The sequence below is a fragment of the Solanum stenotomum genome, chromosome 12, assembly GCF_019186545.1.
Source record: "Solanum stenotomum isolate F172 chromosome 12, ASM1918654v1, whole genome shotgun sequence".
Classification (NCBI taxonomy): domain Eukaryota; kingdom Viridiplantae; phylum Streptophyta; class Magnoliopsida; order Solanales; family Solanaceae; genus Solanum; species Solanum stenotomum.
Genome location: NC_064293.1, coordinates 15,843,839 through 15,862,286, shown reverse-complemented (window position 1 = coordinate 15,862,286; position 18,448 = coordinate 15,843,839). Strand labels below are relative to the sequence as shown.

General features: G+C 33.5%; 4 protein-coding genes across 4 annotated transcripts; 3 read left to right on the top strand and 1 right to left on the bottom strand.

The window, feature by feature from the left end:
• Positions 1–780: 780 nt before the first annotated feature.
• On the top strand, positions 781–1,773 carry LOC125847158 (uncharacterized). Its single transcript, XM_049526842.1, has one exon. It carries the CDS (start codon positions 781–783, stop codon positions 1,771–1,773), a length of 993 nt encoding a protein of 330 aa, XP_049382799.1.
• A 4,420-nt stretch (positions 1,774–6,193) lies between these two features.
• LOC125849308 (RNA demethylase ALKBH9B-like) lies at positions 6,194–10,827 on the top strand. The gene is given in 8 exon segments (XM_049529371.1): positions 6,194–6,406; positions 7,550–8,452; positions 8,455–8,559; positions 9,133–9,218; positions 9,464–9,622; positions 9,625–9,776; positions 9,849–9,920; positions 10,025–10,827. Coding segments are annotated over 8 exon segments (1,815 nt in total). The 5' UTR covers positions 6,194–6,231; the 3' UTR covers positions 10,188–10,827.
• A 201-nt stretch (positions 10,828–11,028) lies between these two features.
• On the bottom strand, positions 11,029–12,120 carry LOC125849336 (uncharacterized). The gene is made up of 2 exons (XM_049529409.1): positions 11,655–12,120; positions 11,029–11,484 (listed from the first exon to the last, which is right to left on the bottom strand). The coding sequence occupies exons 1-2, from the start codon at positions 12,066–12,068 to the stop codon at positions 11,185–11,187; spliced, it is 714 nt and encodes a 237-aa protein (XP_049385366.1). The 5' UTR covers positions 12,069–12,120; the 3' UTR covers positions 11,029–11,184.
• Positions 12,121–17,681: 5,561 nt separating this feature from the next.
• Positions 17,682–18,188, top strand: LOC125849344 (chaperone protein dnaJ 11, chloroplastic-like). Its single transcript, XM_049529416.1, has one exon. It carries the CDS (start codon positions 17,694–17,696, stop codon positions 18,153–18,155), a length of 462 nt encoding a protein of 153 aa, XP_049385373.1. The 5' UTR covers positions 17,682–17,693; the 3' UTR covers positions 18,156–18,188.
• Positions 18,189–18,448: the final 260 nt, after the last annotated feature.

Sequence of the window (18,448 nt, the reverse complement as noted above, 5' to 3'; positions counted from 1 at the left end):
AGGGCAATCCTGATAAAACATGTTTTACAAAGCACTCCAATTCATTGCTTGTCAGTTATGAATCCCTCTATTAATGTACTAATCCAAATAGAAAAAATGTTGGCTCAATTTTTTTGGAGTAGTTGTATTGGAGGAAAAGGGAGGCACTGGAGTAGATGGAGAAATTTATGTTTACCTGAGGTAGAGGGTGGACTGGGTTTTAGACAAATGAAGGATATATCCATGGCTCTTTTTTGCAAGTTATGGTGGAATTTTAGAACTAAAAGATCTATTTGGAGTGATCACATAAAGAATAAATACTGCAAGAGGAATCATCCTAATGTAGTAATGTGGAAGATTGGGGGAGGAGGATCACAAGTCTGGAAGAAAATGTTACAGGCTAGAGAACTAGTAGAACATCAGATCTTGTGGCAAATAAGGAGAGGATCTTCGTCACTATGGCATGATAATTGGACAGGGCTGGGAGATCTTTATACAATCACAGGGGAAGATTTTGAGTGGGATAACAGATATGAGAATATAGACGATATTACCAATGGGGATGAATGGAATGAGAAAGTTGTTAGGGAGATACTTCCAACTGAACTGGCAGAGCATATTATATGTAACATTAAACCACCCCGAGGGAGAAATGAGAATGATAAACCATGTTGGATGTTAGAAACAAAGGGAATTTTTTCAGTCAAGTCAGCCTAGGATTACATTCGACAAAAAGAAGAGCCTAATCGAATATATAAAAGGATATGGATCAAGGGTTTACCTTTCAAAATATCCTTTTTAATGTGGAGACTTTGGAAGTTTATGATACCAGTGGATGACAGAGTAAGGAGATGGGGCATTGCAGGCCCATCCAAGTGTTGGTGTTGTGTACAACCTGATCAAGAGACACTGTCACATGTGTTCAGGAGATCAGATATTGCTAACAGGACATGGTCCTACTTTTCCTCTTTTGCAGGTATCAATATAGAAGGAATATCTTTAAGGGAAAGCATCATGAAATGGTGGGGAGCACAATGCAGGACTGATATAAAATCGTATTATAGAGCATTACCAGGCTTTATTATATGGGAATTATGGAGAAGAAGGAACAAGAACAAACATGAAGGGAAGGGCATATCACTACCAAGAATCATTCATAATGTTACCAAAAACATGTATATTTTGATTAAGGTAAGAAGGCCCCATATGAATGTACCAGGAAGGTGGGCAGATATGCTAGAGGAATTGGAGAAGAATAGGACAATCATGAAGACCATAATGGTTAAGTGGGAATACCATCCTGAGGGTTGGGTTAAATATAATACGGATGGAGCGTCTAGAGGAAATCCAGGAGTAAGTTCCTATGCTTTCTGTTTAAGGAGTGATAAAGGGGATATCTTACATGCAGAGGGAGCAACTATTGAGAGTACTACAAGTACAGTGGCAGAAGCTAAAGCGGTCCTAGAAGCAAGCAAGCACTGTAAGCAGCAAAACCACAACCAACTTATCATGCAAACAGACTCGATGCTAATGAACAAAGTGCTAACAGGAGAATGGGCAATACCGTGGAACATAGCAGATACAGTTGAGGAAATAAAAGCATGTCTTAAAGGAAAACAACTAAAATTCCAACATATTATGAGGGAAGGGAATCAGTTAGCGGATTACTTAGCAAATAAGGCCATTGAAGAAGGTAATTGCATATACACAAGTTTTCAAAGCATGGATATAAGAGGGAGGAGAATAATTAACAGTGACAAATTAAACACCCCATATTTGAGAGTATCACCATAGATGGGAGAATGGGGAAGGGAAGACTACAGCAACACATATACAACATTTGCATTGAAAGAAGGAGACAACAAAAATGTGAAATGCTTTATAGCCGAGGCTATTCCAGCCAACAAAATGGAATCGGCAAAAGTGGGATCTAAGGGAAAAGGGAAGTGTAAACCTGGAAGAACATTGTCTAGAGGAGGCGGATTGAAGCTGCAATTCAATCAAGCACCACCTGCAAATCAGACGGTATAAGACAACAAACATGGATGAAAGAAGAATTGGAAAATGTTTGGAAAACAAACCTTGGCGGAAAATGTTTGGAAAACAAACCTTGGCACAAATGGTGGTTCAACCACGATGGGAGTGTTGCAGCTGGGAGAAATCGAGGAGATGATGAAAATGGCAATTAGGAAACCTAAGCTAACGGAAAGTGATGAGTTGGGAGAAATACAAGGAAAATGTCTGTAATAGGCCCTTTTGTTTACTACTTTCTTTATTAATTCTCTGTCTGTTTGGACTTGGGCATTAAGCCCAATGATGTAACTCTTTTTTTATATCAATGAAACTGAAAAGTTAACCAAAAAAAAAAAAAAGTATATGTTTGCAACAAATTTTAAACATATGAAAAATAAATCAATCATAAATAAAATTTGAAGAAACAAGAATAGTTTATTGATAAATCAATATGGGTACAAATATGTTCCTCTCTTGATTCTTCTCTCTTAAGATTTATCCATGATTCGAGGGCCGTTAGATGCATATTTCCCGAACTTGGATGATTTGGACTTGATTTCTATAATTCGAGGACCGTTAGTGACGTATTTCTCGAACTATGATGGTTTGGACTTGATCTTCATAACTCGAGGGACGTTAGTAGCATATTTCTCGAATTAAGATTATTTGAATTTGATCTCTTTATGAATATTCCATGAATTTGTGGTGGAATTTTTGAGATGCCTTTTCAAGGGAATATAGTACCCTTTATATAGGCATGAACTAGGGTTTAGGGTTGAGTATCCCAAGAATCCTAATTGGAATTGAACACACTTTGTAGAGTCCAACTCATGTTAAACACGTCTTGTAGAGTCTCACAAAATTTCAATGTTTACAAATGCCCCCTGCTACAAGGCTTGTCAGAGTGTAGACTTGTTGAAACTCAAAGACAAGGCTTGAAGTACTTATTCTTCCACCTTTGCGGTTTTGTGAAATCAAATTTGTGAGAGAAGAGATGAAGGACAAATTTGGTCCTACTAGGCGTGCCAATTTGTTTGCAACAAATTGTAAACACATGGAAAATAAATCAACCACACAAATAAAATCTGAAGAAACAAGAATGTTTTATTGATAATAGTGTGGGTGTTATTTTGTTCCTCCCTTGATTCTTCTCTCATAAGATTTATCCATGATTCGAGGGCCGTTAGTGGCGTATTTCCCGGACATGGATGATTTGGACTTGATTTCTATAAATCGAGGGTCGTTAGTGAAGTATTTCTCGAATTAAGATGATTTGGACTTGATCTTCTTAATTTGAGGGCCCCGTTAGTGGCTTATTTCTCAAATTAGGATGATTTGAGCTTGATCTTCATAATTTGAGGGCTGTTAGTGGCGTATTTCTCAAATTAAGACTATTTGGATTTGATCTAAAGATATTCCATGAATTTGAGGAATATTTGAGATTTTGATCTCGTTATGAATATTCCATGAATTTGTGGTGGAATTTTCGAAATGCCTTTTCAAGGAATTATAATACCCTTTATACAGGCATGAACTAAGGTTTAGGGTTGAGTAGCCCAAAAATTCGAATTGAAATTAAACACACTTTGTAGAGTCCAACTCAAGTTAAACATGTCTTGTAGAGTCGCACAAAATTTCAATATCTACAGTATCACAAATGCAATTCCTTAACTAATCCAAATAATTAAGGCAACAATATGATCAATTACATCAATTTATGGAATTTACGTTATTGATTTGATGTAGAATTAATTCTAAACGAGATACTAGTAACAATCTGTCCCTAGATAAAATCAAAAACAAAATTTAGCAATTCTTACTTACCGCGTTGGCTTCATTTTCTTTTTGTTTATTGGTGGTTGTGGATTGAAGTATCAAAGTTAGTTTATTGTTGTGGTTTATTAACTATGTCTACTATTCAAGTTCTGATTCAACATTTTGGAATCTAAAACACAGAGAACAACAATTACATAGATTATGTAATTGATGGTATCATGATATCTTTCTGATATATGATGTATCATGACACCTTTTTGAAATATTATATCATGATACATTTCTAATGGATGATATATCATGATACATTTCTAATAGATGAAAGATCATGATATATCTCCAATACATTACATAATGATACATTGATACATTTTCAATAGATGATGTATCATGATACCTTTTTGATATACAATATATCACGATACGGTGGATACATTAAAGTTATCACATATCTCTTTGATACTTTATGTATGGACGACTTTCCCTCATCAACAGTCTTGAAATTATGAGAAGAAATACGTGTTGATACACTTGCCGTTAATTAAAATCTTTATCTGATATAAATATATAACCACAAAAAACACAAATTTAGAAAAATCTCTAATTTGAACTTGAACAAATTAAAAGTAAATTGTGCTAAATTGATGTCATCACGGTGTGATAGAGAATTACAGATAGCATAGCTAAGAGAAAGATAGAGGAAAAAAATTAGTCAAATATAATTTCTAATTATGCGTGAAATAAGAGATTGGATATAACCATATAAATTTGCTCTTAAAATAATAAGTACCTTTGTTAGATAATAATTTTGAAGTAAAACTTTAAGAAATAAATATAAAACTTATGTTTACCTAATTGTATAGATTTTCCCTAATACAAACCTCATAATGCATAGATAAGTAGATTGTTTAACGACTTGAAAGAGCCAGATACATGCTTTAAATCATTTATCTTGTCTTGAGCTTTGACAATTTAAAGAAAAAACGAGAATTGCCGGTATATATATATGCTGAGAAATATATTTACAAAAAGTAACAAAAAGTTTTTAGTTTACAAAACATATAAAAAAAAATTCGCTCAAAATTGTGTGTATGAAATATGTATATCTCGATCAAGGGTTAGAATGTTCCTCACATTTTTCGTATATGAAATCGATATAAAATATGTATACACCTGCAAATTTGTTCTTTGTTCTTTGTTATTGTTGAGTTTTGCATATATGTTGGTTAATTATTATTTTTCGTTATAATTGAAATTCGTATGCATATAATATACATTTGTTTGCAATTTCCTAATAATTTTACATCGTATATATTAGTCCGTATTCACCTAAGATTTTTTTTATACATTTGTTTGACCTAATAATTAATATTCATTGTCATATTCAATCAACAAATTATATCAGAATACAATATATATTCGATAAACATAATTGTATCAATATATATATATATATATATATATATCCCCTTAAGCTTTCAATTTGGAAATTTAATCATTTCAGAATGCTAATTAGCACCATGTATTTTTTCTTGTGGAGATGCTAAATTCCCATCTTTATTTTGCGAATATTTCTTTAGTTTTTCTTGAAAATCAAGAGAAAATTGTGTAGTAATTGCTTTAGGAGATTAAGTTGCATAGATTCATAAATATTCATTCCCTTTCAGGCCTGCCTATATTTGTATGGGTGGGATACATAGATGGCGATCAAATGTTAATTATTTTAGGCTTCATTTTGCTAAATAAATATTAGATTAAAAACATGTTAATTTTATCAAGGAGTTATACCTAATTAAAATTGTCATAATTAAAATATCCTATGACAATTTTCCATAAGTTGCCACTCTAATTAAAACCTCTTTGGAAAACCTCCAAACTCTATTCAAGTTCTTCATTTACGCTTTCTTTTCGAAAAGCATATTATAATAGAGTATATACCTGTCATTAATTCTAACATCAAAATTGATGTGAAATCAATTCTAGTCTTAAACTTTAAACAATTAAAAAAGAAATAATTTACAAACCAACAATTATAACTTTTTTTTCCAATGCAAAGTATTATTTATTGCACTAATTTATCATCAGTAGTAAGGTTAAATCTGCCTCTTGAAGTTTTTTTAAGATCAATCCAATCGTTATCTAGAGTTTTTATGATGATTAGGAATAGGAAACGAAATTTTTAGGAATAGGGAACAAAAATCTTTTTTTTTTTTAAATAAAAAAAAATGAAAACTTCTTCATAAAATTCTTCCATTGCTTCGAAACCTCAAACGCCTCTGAGTGAAATGACAAATCGACCCCTTTCTAGTAAATATAACACTCCAGCCCTACATTTATTTATTTTTCGCTAGGAAAGAGTAATATTTAACTCCTATTTAAGCTGAAACATTAATTAATTAAAGAAATAAATAATAAAAAATAGATTTTCATTACAGTTGAGTCGCACTGAGTCAGCTCGCCGCTATGCTCGACCACCACCACCGAAGCAGCAAAACCGATCGTTTCCTCCTCGATTACAACGCCGATGAACTACGAATCGCCGGTGAATTTCTATCTAACTGGTTCCCCTTTCTCTCCCTTGACTTATGCAGCAGCTGTACGCATACGCTTTGCGGTCGTATCCGATCTCTCGGACGTGGTACTCTCTCTATTTCTATCTTTTAATTAACTCTCTCTATTAATATTTATGGAATGTGCAATGTTCTTCGCTTGTTAACTGAATAACACATTGTGCATTCATTTCTCAGCTTTTGAGTTTTCCGAGAAATGAAATAATCGAAGAATTTTGATACCTTATCATGATTTTTCTGTTATTTTTTTGTACGGCTGTATCCAGCCAACTTGGGCTTGTTACCACCCACAAGCTCGAGCAGATAAGCTTACGCTGAATGCTGTAGTTGGGATTCGACACACTCCTATTCGAGAACTAGATGTATGTAGTGAAATTTAGAACTAGTTTGGATCGACATATTTCAGGCGATTTTAAACCAAAATATGTTTGGGTAAAATAATAAAGTGTTTTAAGCACTCGTTTTTTAATCAATATAACAAAAATAAATAAAAAACAACCAGTTAGAATTCCTAACTTAAAACTTTTGCACCTAAGAGTGTGGCTTAATGGTCAATGAAGTGGGTATCTAGCATACCTGACGTTGGTGGGAGGTGGTAGATATCTTGTGGAACTAGTCAAGGGTATGTGCAAGCTGGTTTGGACACTACGGTTATCAAAAAGAAAAATCTATGACTTTTGACTTATGAGCCTTGACTAGAGTGTTTTAGTCAATGGGTGAAGTAGTTCAATATCTTTATAAATTCATCTTAGTGTTTTTATATACCAATGTGAGACATGATGATATAATATAATATACGTCTTTCTTATAAGGGACATTGATATATTATAATGTTTTCTTGCATGTGTATCCCTTTTTCAATTATGGAACATTAGTCTTTATATACTAACTAATGTTCACTATGATACTATATGGAAGAACGTGAACATCTAATCAAAGGACTTGACACAATATGTGGAGTAACCCAAGACTTTTTACAAACCATTTTGGATGTCCATGTGGGATATCATATGACTCGGAATGTTGGTTCAACATAGTAATACATATAGTTTGTTGGTAAGTTGTGAAAGCTAGAAGTTTTGTAGGTGGATAATGATGTGGCGTAACAACTTGATTTTTATATTAACACTCTTATGTCGTGGATTATGATAAAGAAGAAACTATAGATTCAGTGAGTTCTCTGATCAGAGAGTTCATTTGTATGACTGCAGAAGCTGTTGGTGATGCAGAACAACTGAACAAACACGAGAATTTCACAGTTTTGACTCCAGAACTTCCTGATTCTATTGGTTGTAACGGAAGTCTTGACAATTGTTACAGCAATTCACATGGGAGTTGGCAAGATTGTGCTGTCTTAAATGGTACTGCAGATACAAACTCATTGGGTAGTTGGAAAGACGGTGCAGTTGTGCAAGAGCCTTTTGATGAGGCATTGGCATGCAGGAATAAATCAGATAGTTATGTAGGTGGTGCAGATCGGTCACTTGTGAGTTTGAAAGGTTATGCTGACTTAAACGATACTGCAGATACAAACTCATTGGGTAGTTGGAAAGACGGAGCAGATGTGCACGAGCCTTTTGATGAGGCATTGGCGCCCAGGAACAAATCAGATAGTTATGTAGGTGTTGCAGATCGCTCACTTGGGAGTTGGAAAGATTGTGCCGACTTAAATGATACTGTAGATACAAACTCATTGGGTAGTTGGAAAGACAGTGCAGATGTGCAAGAGCCTTTTGATGAGGCATTGGCGCCCAGGAACAAATCAGCTAATTATTTAGGTGGTGCAGATCACTCATCAAGACCTGTTAAAGAGGCATCGAGAAGTAAAACTTTCCGTTCATCGAGACCTGCAGCAATCTGGAGGATGAACATGCCATTGGCAGATATGTCTCAGGAGGATGAGCTTGATGCTGAAGAGATTAGTGAGTCAAGTATCCGTAGTAGCCAGTTACGTAATGGAAATAGTGTGAACAAAGAGGAAACTTCTGTACAAGGGCTTAAGCCAAAAATGGAGTTGTCTAGGGAGCATAGAGAGCACATTCGGTTTTGTAATGTAAAGAGGAAAAAGGATTTCATTTGTTTGGAGAGGGTTAATGGGAAGATTGTGAATATACTTGAGGCTTGGAGCTACATACTGATGTCTTCAGCATGGCTGAGCAAAATAGGATAGTTAAATTTGTGGAGAAACTTGAGGAGATGGGGAAGAGTGGACAGTTAAAAGGTTAGTATTTCCTTATTAATTATGCAAATCATTTTTCTTTTTGTTCTTTCAGATAAATGTTACTGTCGTATTCATGAGCTTTTTGATGAACCAGAGAAAACTTGCTTACGCTTCTTTCGATTTGAGATAGATATGAATATGACTAGTTGTTTTTCTTGTTAAACCTTAGAAAGTGTTCCTGATTGAAAAGATACGATACCAGATAAGGTAATCCAGAATGTCGTTGAGCATGAGATATGGGAAACAAAGTCAAATAAGATTTGAGGCATAAATTTTAGGAAGACTTCAACTGTGTGGTTACTTTATTAAGGATCATGAATTTACATAAATGATTTATGCTACGCCTCAAATTTCAATTCTGAATCTTAATTCACTTCTGGTGGTTTATCATTATGATTTAAGTAATTTTTTTCCCTCTTCAATTAGTTTGATGAGGTTAATATTTTTCCTTGATGGTTGTGGAAAGTAAATTTTCTTTCTACTGCCTCCTTACGTTTCCATACCCATATCTGTACTTCATTTATTAACCTCATGCACTAGCATGCTCTAACCTACCTTCTTTGATTCTTTTAGAGCGAACTTATACGGCGCCACAGATATGGATGAGGGGCAAGGGACGTGTGACAATCCAATTTGGTTGTTGTTACAACTATGCAACAGTAAGTCTTTGACATTCTTGAAATTATCCTAATCTCTTCCTCCCCCACCCACAGCCCCAAGTGGGAGGAGAGAAAAGAGGATAGGCTCAGAATCATAGGCTATATGCTTTAGATTTTAGACCATCCCCAGAAAACTTTTTTCCTTCTAATTCTTACCTTATTAAACAAGGTTGTGACTGATATGAGTCGATCATTGAAAAAAGGGAATGTAGAGAGATGACGATAATTCAATTTTTTTACGGTAGGACAAGAACGGCAACTCCCCAGGGATTCTCAAGAGTGAAACTGTTGACCCATTGCCTGATCTTCTTAAGAACATGATTAGAAGGCTTGTAAGATGGCATGTATTGCCTCCAGATTGTGTTCCAGACAGCTGTATTGTCAATATTTATGATGTGGGAGATTGATACCACCACCTCATATCGACAGTCATGATTTTGTTCGTCCATTTTGCACTGTTTCTTTCCTCAGCGAGTGCAATATAGTGTTTGGATCAAACTTGAAAACTGTAGGTCCGGGTGACTTTGCTGGTGCAATTGCAATTCCCTTGCCAATGGGGTAAGTCTTCTGAGTTTTACCTATGTCCTTGCAAGATTTCAAAGACTATTAATTGTGATAACTTTCCTCCAGGTCTGTACTCGTCTTGAATGGGAATGGAGCTGATGTGGGTAAACATTGTGTGCCAGCTGTTCCTACTAAAAGGTATATACTGAAAGTGTGGAACTTCAATTTCGAGTTTTTGGTTAATCTTCGGTCAACTATTTACTTAAAGATGTCAACATGTCATTAACCTTTACAATGCACAGAATATCAATTACATTTAGGAGAATGAATGAAACTAGAAGACCAATTGGATGTGCTCCTGAGCAGGATCTACTAGGTCTTCAGCCTTTATCCCATGAAGCAGATAGATATGAGAAATCAAAAACCTATAAACCATGGCATTCAAAGCAGTTGACAAGGACCTGAAAACAGTTGGGAAGAATAAGGAAATAAGTAAAGATATCATTCAAAGCCATATTACATAAATCGAAATTGACAAGGACCTGTAAATAGGGGAAGTGTCAGGTTTTATATAGATGATTAGACGCATGTCGTGGCTATGCAGGTTGGTCCATCATCTTCTGCAATTATGGAAACTGTTGGTATTGATTGTTGTGTTCTCATTTTATCATTTAAACCTGGAGATGGACGGATGGATCTGCTTTAGGCTCGATATGTGATCTTGAGTTTCCATGCTAATTTGCAGCTTGGAGAAATATTGGTGGAAATTGGTCTCATTCCTACTTTAAAATTGCAACTTGGGTGAGAAAAGTCAACCTTGATTACTTTTGATTGTGTTCTACTAGCAGAAATGAGAGTTATACGCGTATACAATAGTGGATAAGGACCAAGTGAAATGCACAAATGATAATTTTTTGGGTTAGCATTTCAGTTATCTGAAGTGTCTTTCGGAAATTGCCTCTCAAGGTAGGGTGTGTGTGTCTCTGTGATGTTCGTGTGATAGAATTTTTTTTACATTATGGTGAAGAGACAAAAACACAAATTAGATAGTATGTTTAGTCCTCCAATCGGAGACATAAAATAATGAATATCCCTTTCGAAATGAAACATATTCAAGCAACATTCCCTACTTGTATCAGATTAATGAAATACCGAATCTTCCTATAGATACTCTCAACATTTTTCAAATATAGTTGCATTCAAGGCAATTCCAACAAAGCTTATATTTTTATTTATTTTTTTAACACTGTAATTTTGTTGAAGCAAATTCCCAAAGATACAAAAAACATGGAATTTGAGAGATGAATTATTTCACTTGACAATAAATTATTCTGAATGGTCCAAATGAAATATGAACCAAAACTTACAGAATCAATAATCACAACACCTCAGTTCTTGGTGTCTTGGCACAACAGCAAAAAAAAAAAAAATTAAAAAAGTAAAGGTTCCTTTTTCTTTAGGATTAGTCAATCCTTTCTGGTGAAGCTGCAAATTCCTCCTCAACTCCTACAAATTCATCGTCACTATTGTACACAAACTTGGTGCGTTTGCCAGCAAATTTCTGTCCTCCTCCATTAACATTCATACTGCTAATTGCTTCGCATAGTTCATCAATTTCTTCTTCTCCGTCTTCTTGGTGTGTGAAACCAACAGATGATTCTGACTTGTCACAAAAATCCAGCAGTAGAGATCTTGTAACACTCGTCTCACTTTCAACACTCTCTTGCTTCTTCTTCCCCTCACACACAATCTTATTCAATATCTACAACACACATAGAATGTTAGCAATTCTTTTTCCCTTTTAAAAAAAAAAAGGAATGTTTCTTTCCCCTTTTTAACCACAATTTTACATATGTTCCACGAGATTTAAAAGTTTTTGTTTACTTTCTTAATTAACACAATCACACAAACAAATTGAAAAAATTGATCTACCTGAGATATGACAAACTTGTCTTCCACTGGGGATGCGGTGACAGGTGGCAGCAATTCATTGGCAGAGAGATCCATAAGAGGAGTGTTTGCAGGAGTTGGGGCGACAAGACCTTCAACATGAAAGATATTAGTCCTTTTCCCCAATGAGATTTCAGCTTCTTCTTCAACCATTTGCAATAAATTCTTCACTTGACCTCTCAATAATGCTTCCCCTGAACCAGGAGTACAACATTTTCTTCCTTGAGTACTCCTAGACACTGCAGATAATGGGGTTTTCAAAATCCCAGTAGCTAGGCCAACAATTGGTGACCCATTTGTAATATCAAAAAGAGCTGATTTCTTCGTCATTTCCTTCTTTTCAGATTCTTTAATTGCAATGAGTTTTGACGTTGTTGTGGATGATGGAGTCTCCATTATTTCGATCAAGAAAAATGAAAGATTATTGCGGAGCGTTAACAGAGAAAGGTATCGTTATTGGGGGATTTTGCTGATATATTTATTTATAGGATAAAAGGGGCAAAAAATACGACCGTTAATAGCAATGCTATAAAACTAGCCGTTAGGACCGGAAGGGGGCTGCTATAAAGTCTACAAGCTTCTTAGGCCCAAGTTGTTATGTTAGCTTTTGCAGGGGTCAATAGGAGAAACTATTTAATAAGTATAAATTTTAGGAATCACATAATTTGGCTTAAGTCATATATAATCTCTTAAAGTTGTCCGCATATTTTATTTGAACACCTTAACATATTTGTTCCTATTGAACACCTTATTTGTTGAAAAGTCATTTCTATTTGACACAAAATGCTGACATGGCAAAAACGTGTGTTTCACTCTCTTTTAAGCACGTAGAACTGCTGAAAATAAATTTTTTTTCTTTTTTTTCCTCTAACTTATATACCTAAATTAATTTTAAAAAAGGAAAAATTATTTTAAAAAAAAAAAAAGAAAAAGAGTGAAACAGACGTAGAACTTTCTTCTTCTTTATCTTTAGTTGTAACACTTTTCTGGCTCCACCAATTTCCGGCGACTTCACCGCCGTCACCCCTATTGCCATCCACCTTCTCTTCTGTCTCTTTTCTTTAACTACCCCTCCCTTCCCCTAAGCACATCGTTTTCTAGCAAAATTTTATTTTTTCCAACGAGGTTTGATCTCAACATATACTTATATCAATATAATCCAACAATAAAGAATCACATCAATTAATTAAAATTGTTAGTTAAAAATAAATGAAGAGTTCTTCAACTTAAAAAAACATCAGTTATGAAATACAGAAAAATATTTACAGTAACTCCATTTTCTCCGGCTATGGTGATAGGAATTCATAATTTTCTGGTGAAATCTTATTCATCTTCCTATACCAAACTAGATGGAGAAAAAAGATTTACAGTTGAAAAATAGATTGAGGGAGGGATTGTCTTGTGGAGTGTTGGGAATGTTACGGTTGGGATTCACTGGAGAGGAAAAGGTGGGGTTGCCGTAGAGTGGGTGGGTGGGTGTTTTAGAAAATTCTTTTTTAATTTTTTTAGTTAGTTAAATAGGTTAAAATAGTGGTTTTTTAGAATATCATTTTTTAAATAATTTTTTTGATTTAAATGCCATATGTCATATCATTGAATTCATCAATTTGTCATGTCACAGCAGCGAGTATAGCACACACATCTCATATTTTGGCAGACTGTCAAAAAAATGTTAAATAGGTATCAATTTTAAGGCATAGGTGTTCAATAGGTACAAACATTAGTTGAAGTGTTTAAACGAATTATTCAGACAATTTTAAGGGGCTACAGATGAATTAAACCTAATTTTAATATGAAATTACAATCTATCCATATTTAGTTTGTAATTACATTAATCCCTGAAAAGGTAAAACAAATCGGATACATAATATGTAGCTCGGATACATTAAAAAATAGCTCGAATACATTATAAAATAAACTGGATACATAATATGTAGCTCGGATACATTGTAAAATAATTTAGAATTAGGAGAGAAATAAGGGATTTTAGAAGTTTTTAGAAATAGAAGGGAACATTAGAAATAAAGGAAACATAAGACGTGTATTTAAGTAATTTTTTCATTTAATTACACTAGGGGGACTTTCACAGGTAGCCACTCAAAATAGATTAATCACGCTCCATAGTTATAATTTGTTAATTATGATTCGTAGCTACATATTATAGGATGGAGAGTGACGAGCGAGATTGGGAGAGGTAGAGGCAAACGAGAGGGACAGAGAGTGGAGAAAGGCGAATTGTATATGTATATTTATCGAATTGTATATGTATATCTGTCAAATAAATGTATATATGTAATTAATATACATATGTATTTGTATATCTGACGAGGGAGATTGGGAGATGGAGGAGAGATGCGAGATAGATTGGGAGAGGGAGGAGAGAGGGCAGAGAGTGGAGAGGGGCAAAATGTATATGTATATCTATCAGATAATTGGGTGTATATATATATATATATATATATATATATATACACACACACACATATGTATTTGTACATTTGGCGAGAGAGATTGGGAGAGGGAGGAGACAAGCGAGGAGATTGGGAGAGAGAGGAGAGAGGCGAGCGAGAAAGGTCAGAGAGTGGAGAGAGACTAATTGTATTTGTATATATGTATATAATTGTGTATATATGTGTATAATTTGTTTTGTATATGTATAAAAGAGGACAAGTGACGTAATTAAAGCTAAAATTAAGTTGCAAGCCGTAATTAATTCAAGTTATAATTATATTAACTAATTAACTAGTATATATTTACTTTTCCACGAAATTTTTCCGAACTATAATTTGCGTTGGACCAGCCTTTTCATAATCTAGCAATTATCTCTGCATAGTGATGTAGGTAGAGCCGTCAAAATGGGCTTAGCCCATGGGGCCGGCCCAACCCTACTTGTTATTGGGTTAAGGTTGGGATAAGATTTTTCAAGCCCATTTAAAACTAGGGCTTATAAGCCCGACTCATATAAGTCCTTGGCCCTTGAGGCTTGATCGGGGTTGGGCCGGGGTCGGCCTATGAGCCAAAACTTTTTATTTAAGAGTAATTTACAATAGGATAAATTACTTATATACACAAGTTTAATTTACTTATTCTCTATTTTTCCCTACCTTTTAAAAATATTACTTAAATCCCTTCTTTCTTTTAATTTTAAAAACTACCTGATACATAAAAGTCACCGGCCAAATCTACATTCACCACTCTCTTTTTCTCTCCTATTTTCTCTCCCTAAATTCACTCCAAATTCTTAGCAGTTACAAAATATATATTCAAATTTGATATTCAACAAGTTTAAACTAACAAAACATTAAAAAAAAAATTAAACTAACCAAACATAAAATAAAATACGAAAAATGTTTTCCATAATACCAGATACAAACCTCGTTTCTTTTTCATATTTTGTTCATACTAATCACGTCCAATAATAGTAAAAATTGAATTAAAAGAGGTGTATTTCCTCTTTAATATAATCCTATACGATTAAATGGATTTGTTGGAAACACTTCCTTAATTAACTTTAGGCTGATTTTTGATTAGTTGCATATTATTTGGTAATAATTAATATAATATTTAGAAATTTTTCATAATTTGAGTTGGTTATGAACTCTAACAACTAATCATTCGTTGAAAATGATTAGGATTCTTGTATTATTGTTTAATCTTCTCATTGTCTCATAATAATATTAGTTTCAATTTCACCAAAATTTCAAACAGTCTAATATTTTCCTTTTTTTTTCTAGTGTTTTTCATAATCAAATTTCTTTAATGGATTGTGTTTGTTCATGTATCTAATTGATAACTCAATTCTTATTTATTGTGATACATTTATTAATACACTCGATTTCAGCTTACATACATCCTTCTTTCACAACTTTATTGTATCAGATACATTATTATCAACTACAAAATGATACATTATGTAAGTTATACATATCTTTCAAGGCAAATAAAACAATACTTATCAATTTAAACGAGATACATAAATAGTAATGTATCATGCACTAAACAAAACAACATACATAAATAATAATGTATCATACACTAATTTTCTAGGCATGATATGTAAATTCGAATTCATACTAAATGTATCTGATACATAACAATTACCAAACAATAATGAATCGATCTCAAACCTAAAATTTTATGGCAAAACTTTCTTATTTAATGTATCTAGTAGAAATACAACACTTATCATTTAAATCGAAAGGATCTTCATGATGTATCTTCTCTAAATTTTCGATAATTTTGAATCAAAATTGAAAGAATCTTCAATGAACTAGGAGAATAATTTTGAAACTCAAAATTTTCAACAATTTTGAATCAAAACCGAAATGATCTTCAATGAACTAGGAGAAAAAATTGAATCTCAAAATTTTTGACAATATTAAATCAAAATTGAAAGGATCTTTGATGAACTTGAAGATTCACAAAAGAAATCGTTTGTCTAACAACAATTCCATCACTTTTGTATCCTTCCTAACTCACCTCGCTTATCCAAAATTTCGACAAAAGTTTTTGAATCAAATCTGAAAGGTTTCTTCGCTAAAAAGGGGGGCCAAAGCAATTTAAAAAATTGAATTTCTTCGTTATGTTAGGGTTTATCTCTGTATGATTGAAAGTAAGAAGAAACGTAAGAAGATTGAAATATTCATTATGTATCGTATGAAATTTTCGGCTAATAGAGGAAACAGAGAGAATGATGAACAAGAAGAAAAAATTTAATTTTTGAATTTTTGGTTTATTACACTATATGAATAAATTCTTGACAATAATTTGAAATGAAATAACACAATTTATGGGATCTTAATTTGATTTTCAGTTTTTTTTTTCCCCCCTTAATTAGTGCAACAAATGGATACTACGTGATCTTCATTTGATTTTTCAGTTTTTTTCCCTTAATAAGTGCAATAGATTGATAATCAACAATAATGTATTTGGATCCTTAATTATGTATTTGAAATGCCTAAAATCATGGGATTTGTGTAATTAGAAAAAGAGTAGGGATAGAATGTAATTTAGATTTTACACTATGGTATTTATGTAAGTTATACTTTACAATAATCTCACTAGTATATAATCTAATTATTTGAATTCACGCTATGTTGTAATATTATGAATTTTCGTACTCAGATACATGTATCTCGAAATGTATGGATTTAAAATTAGGTTAATTTGTTCTAGATATATTCTTTCCAAATAGATTCGCATGTATCTAGGATACATATACAAATCTTGCACCCTCACCTCCCTCCCATCTTGCTTGTCACTCTCTTATCTCACTCGTGTATCTGGTATGCGAGATACTTAATTACACTATTTTTTTGCTAGTGTAATTGAAACAACACCATTGTTTATCATATTTGATTTAAAAAATTTCTCATTTTCTTGATGTTATAGAATTATAAGTTTGAAAAGAAAAAAAGAAAAGAAAAGGGCTAGCCCGCCCTAACCCTTCAAATTTCTTGGCCCACAAGGCTTAGGCCGACCCTTTTTGACAGCTCTAGATGTAGGAATGTAGCCTCCTTTCTTCAATCGTTGTTTCCTTCGTCTTCTATATAGAATGTTTTTAATATTTATTTTTCAAAGATTAAAAAATAAATTTAAAAATCTCAACTTATTTTTCAACAAAATCCTTTCTCAAAAGAAAAAAAATCCTCGTTCATATCAAATACTCCCGCACTCCGTCTTAAATTATGTGATACATTTTAGATATCAAGATTCAAACAAGTCTATCTCTAATAGTAAATTATTCATTTTATCTTTTAAATATTTTAAATTGTCAATTGTTGTGACTTATAATATTTTTTACGTAATTTACAAATATATAAAATTTATTTAAGAAATTAAAATTCTCATAAATAAATTTTGAATCAAATTTAAATTATTTGACTCTCGAAATATGAGAACGGAGAGAACATAGAGTACACCTTAGATTGCAAATATTTTATATATATATATAACCGCTTTCCATATTCTCATTTCAAATCAAAACACTCCTCCCTACAGTGTGCGGACTCCATTTCTACAATGATTTCTTCCTCTTTCCATCAATCTCCACTGCCGACGCCGGAAAATACGTTTACCTCCGGCGACAACTCTATGCTATCACCGTCGTGTGTCAGATTCCGGCAATCTGGTTCATTCTCCGTTGCTGCGACCAGCTACACTTCTGTGGCCACCTGCGTCCCAATTTCTGCTTCTCCTACTTCGTTTTACAAAATTCTCGGAATTCCGATCGGCGCAACGATCGAGGAGATCAATGCTGCGTACCGGAGATTAGTTAGAGTTTACCATCCTGATGTGGCTGCAATTGATCAGAAGGACTCCTATACGGATGAGTTCATGAAAATTCGTGCTGCTTACTGTACTCTCTCAGATCCCAATAAACGCGCCCAATATGACCGATCACTTTACCCAAGGCGCTGGACCGGTAATTTGTATTCTGCTGCCTATATTCGCCGGAACTGGGAGACAGATCAGTGCTGGTAGAAATTCCGGTTCGTTTCTCTTTGTTGTAAATCTCGTGAGGAACTGAAGGAAAAAAAAGGGATTTAAAAAGAAAAAAGTTGGAAAACGAAAATGGCTTTGATTTTCAGTTTTTTTTTTTTTTTTTGGATTTGTTACGTATATTCGGAGTATTTGATTGAATCCTCGGTATTACAGTAAAAAAAAGGATTCAGTTTTTGGTACTGTATAAGAATAATACTGAAGGTTTATAAGTAATGCACACGTTAATAATGTTGATATTAATTATGTTTGTATTAATTATAAGTCGAATCAAT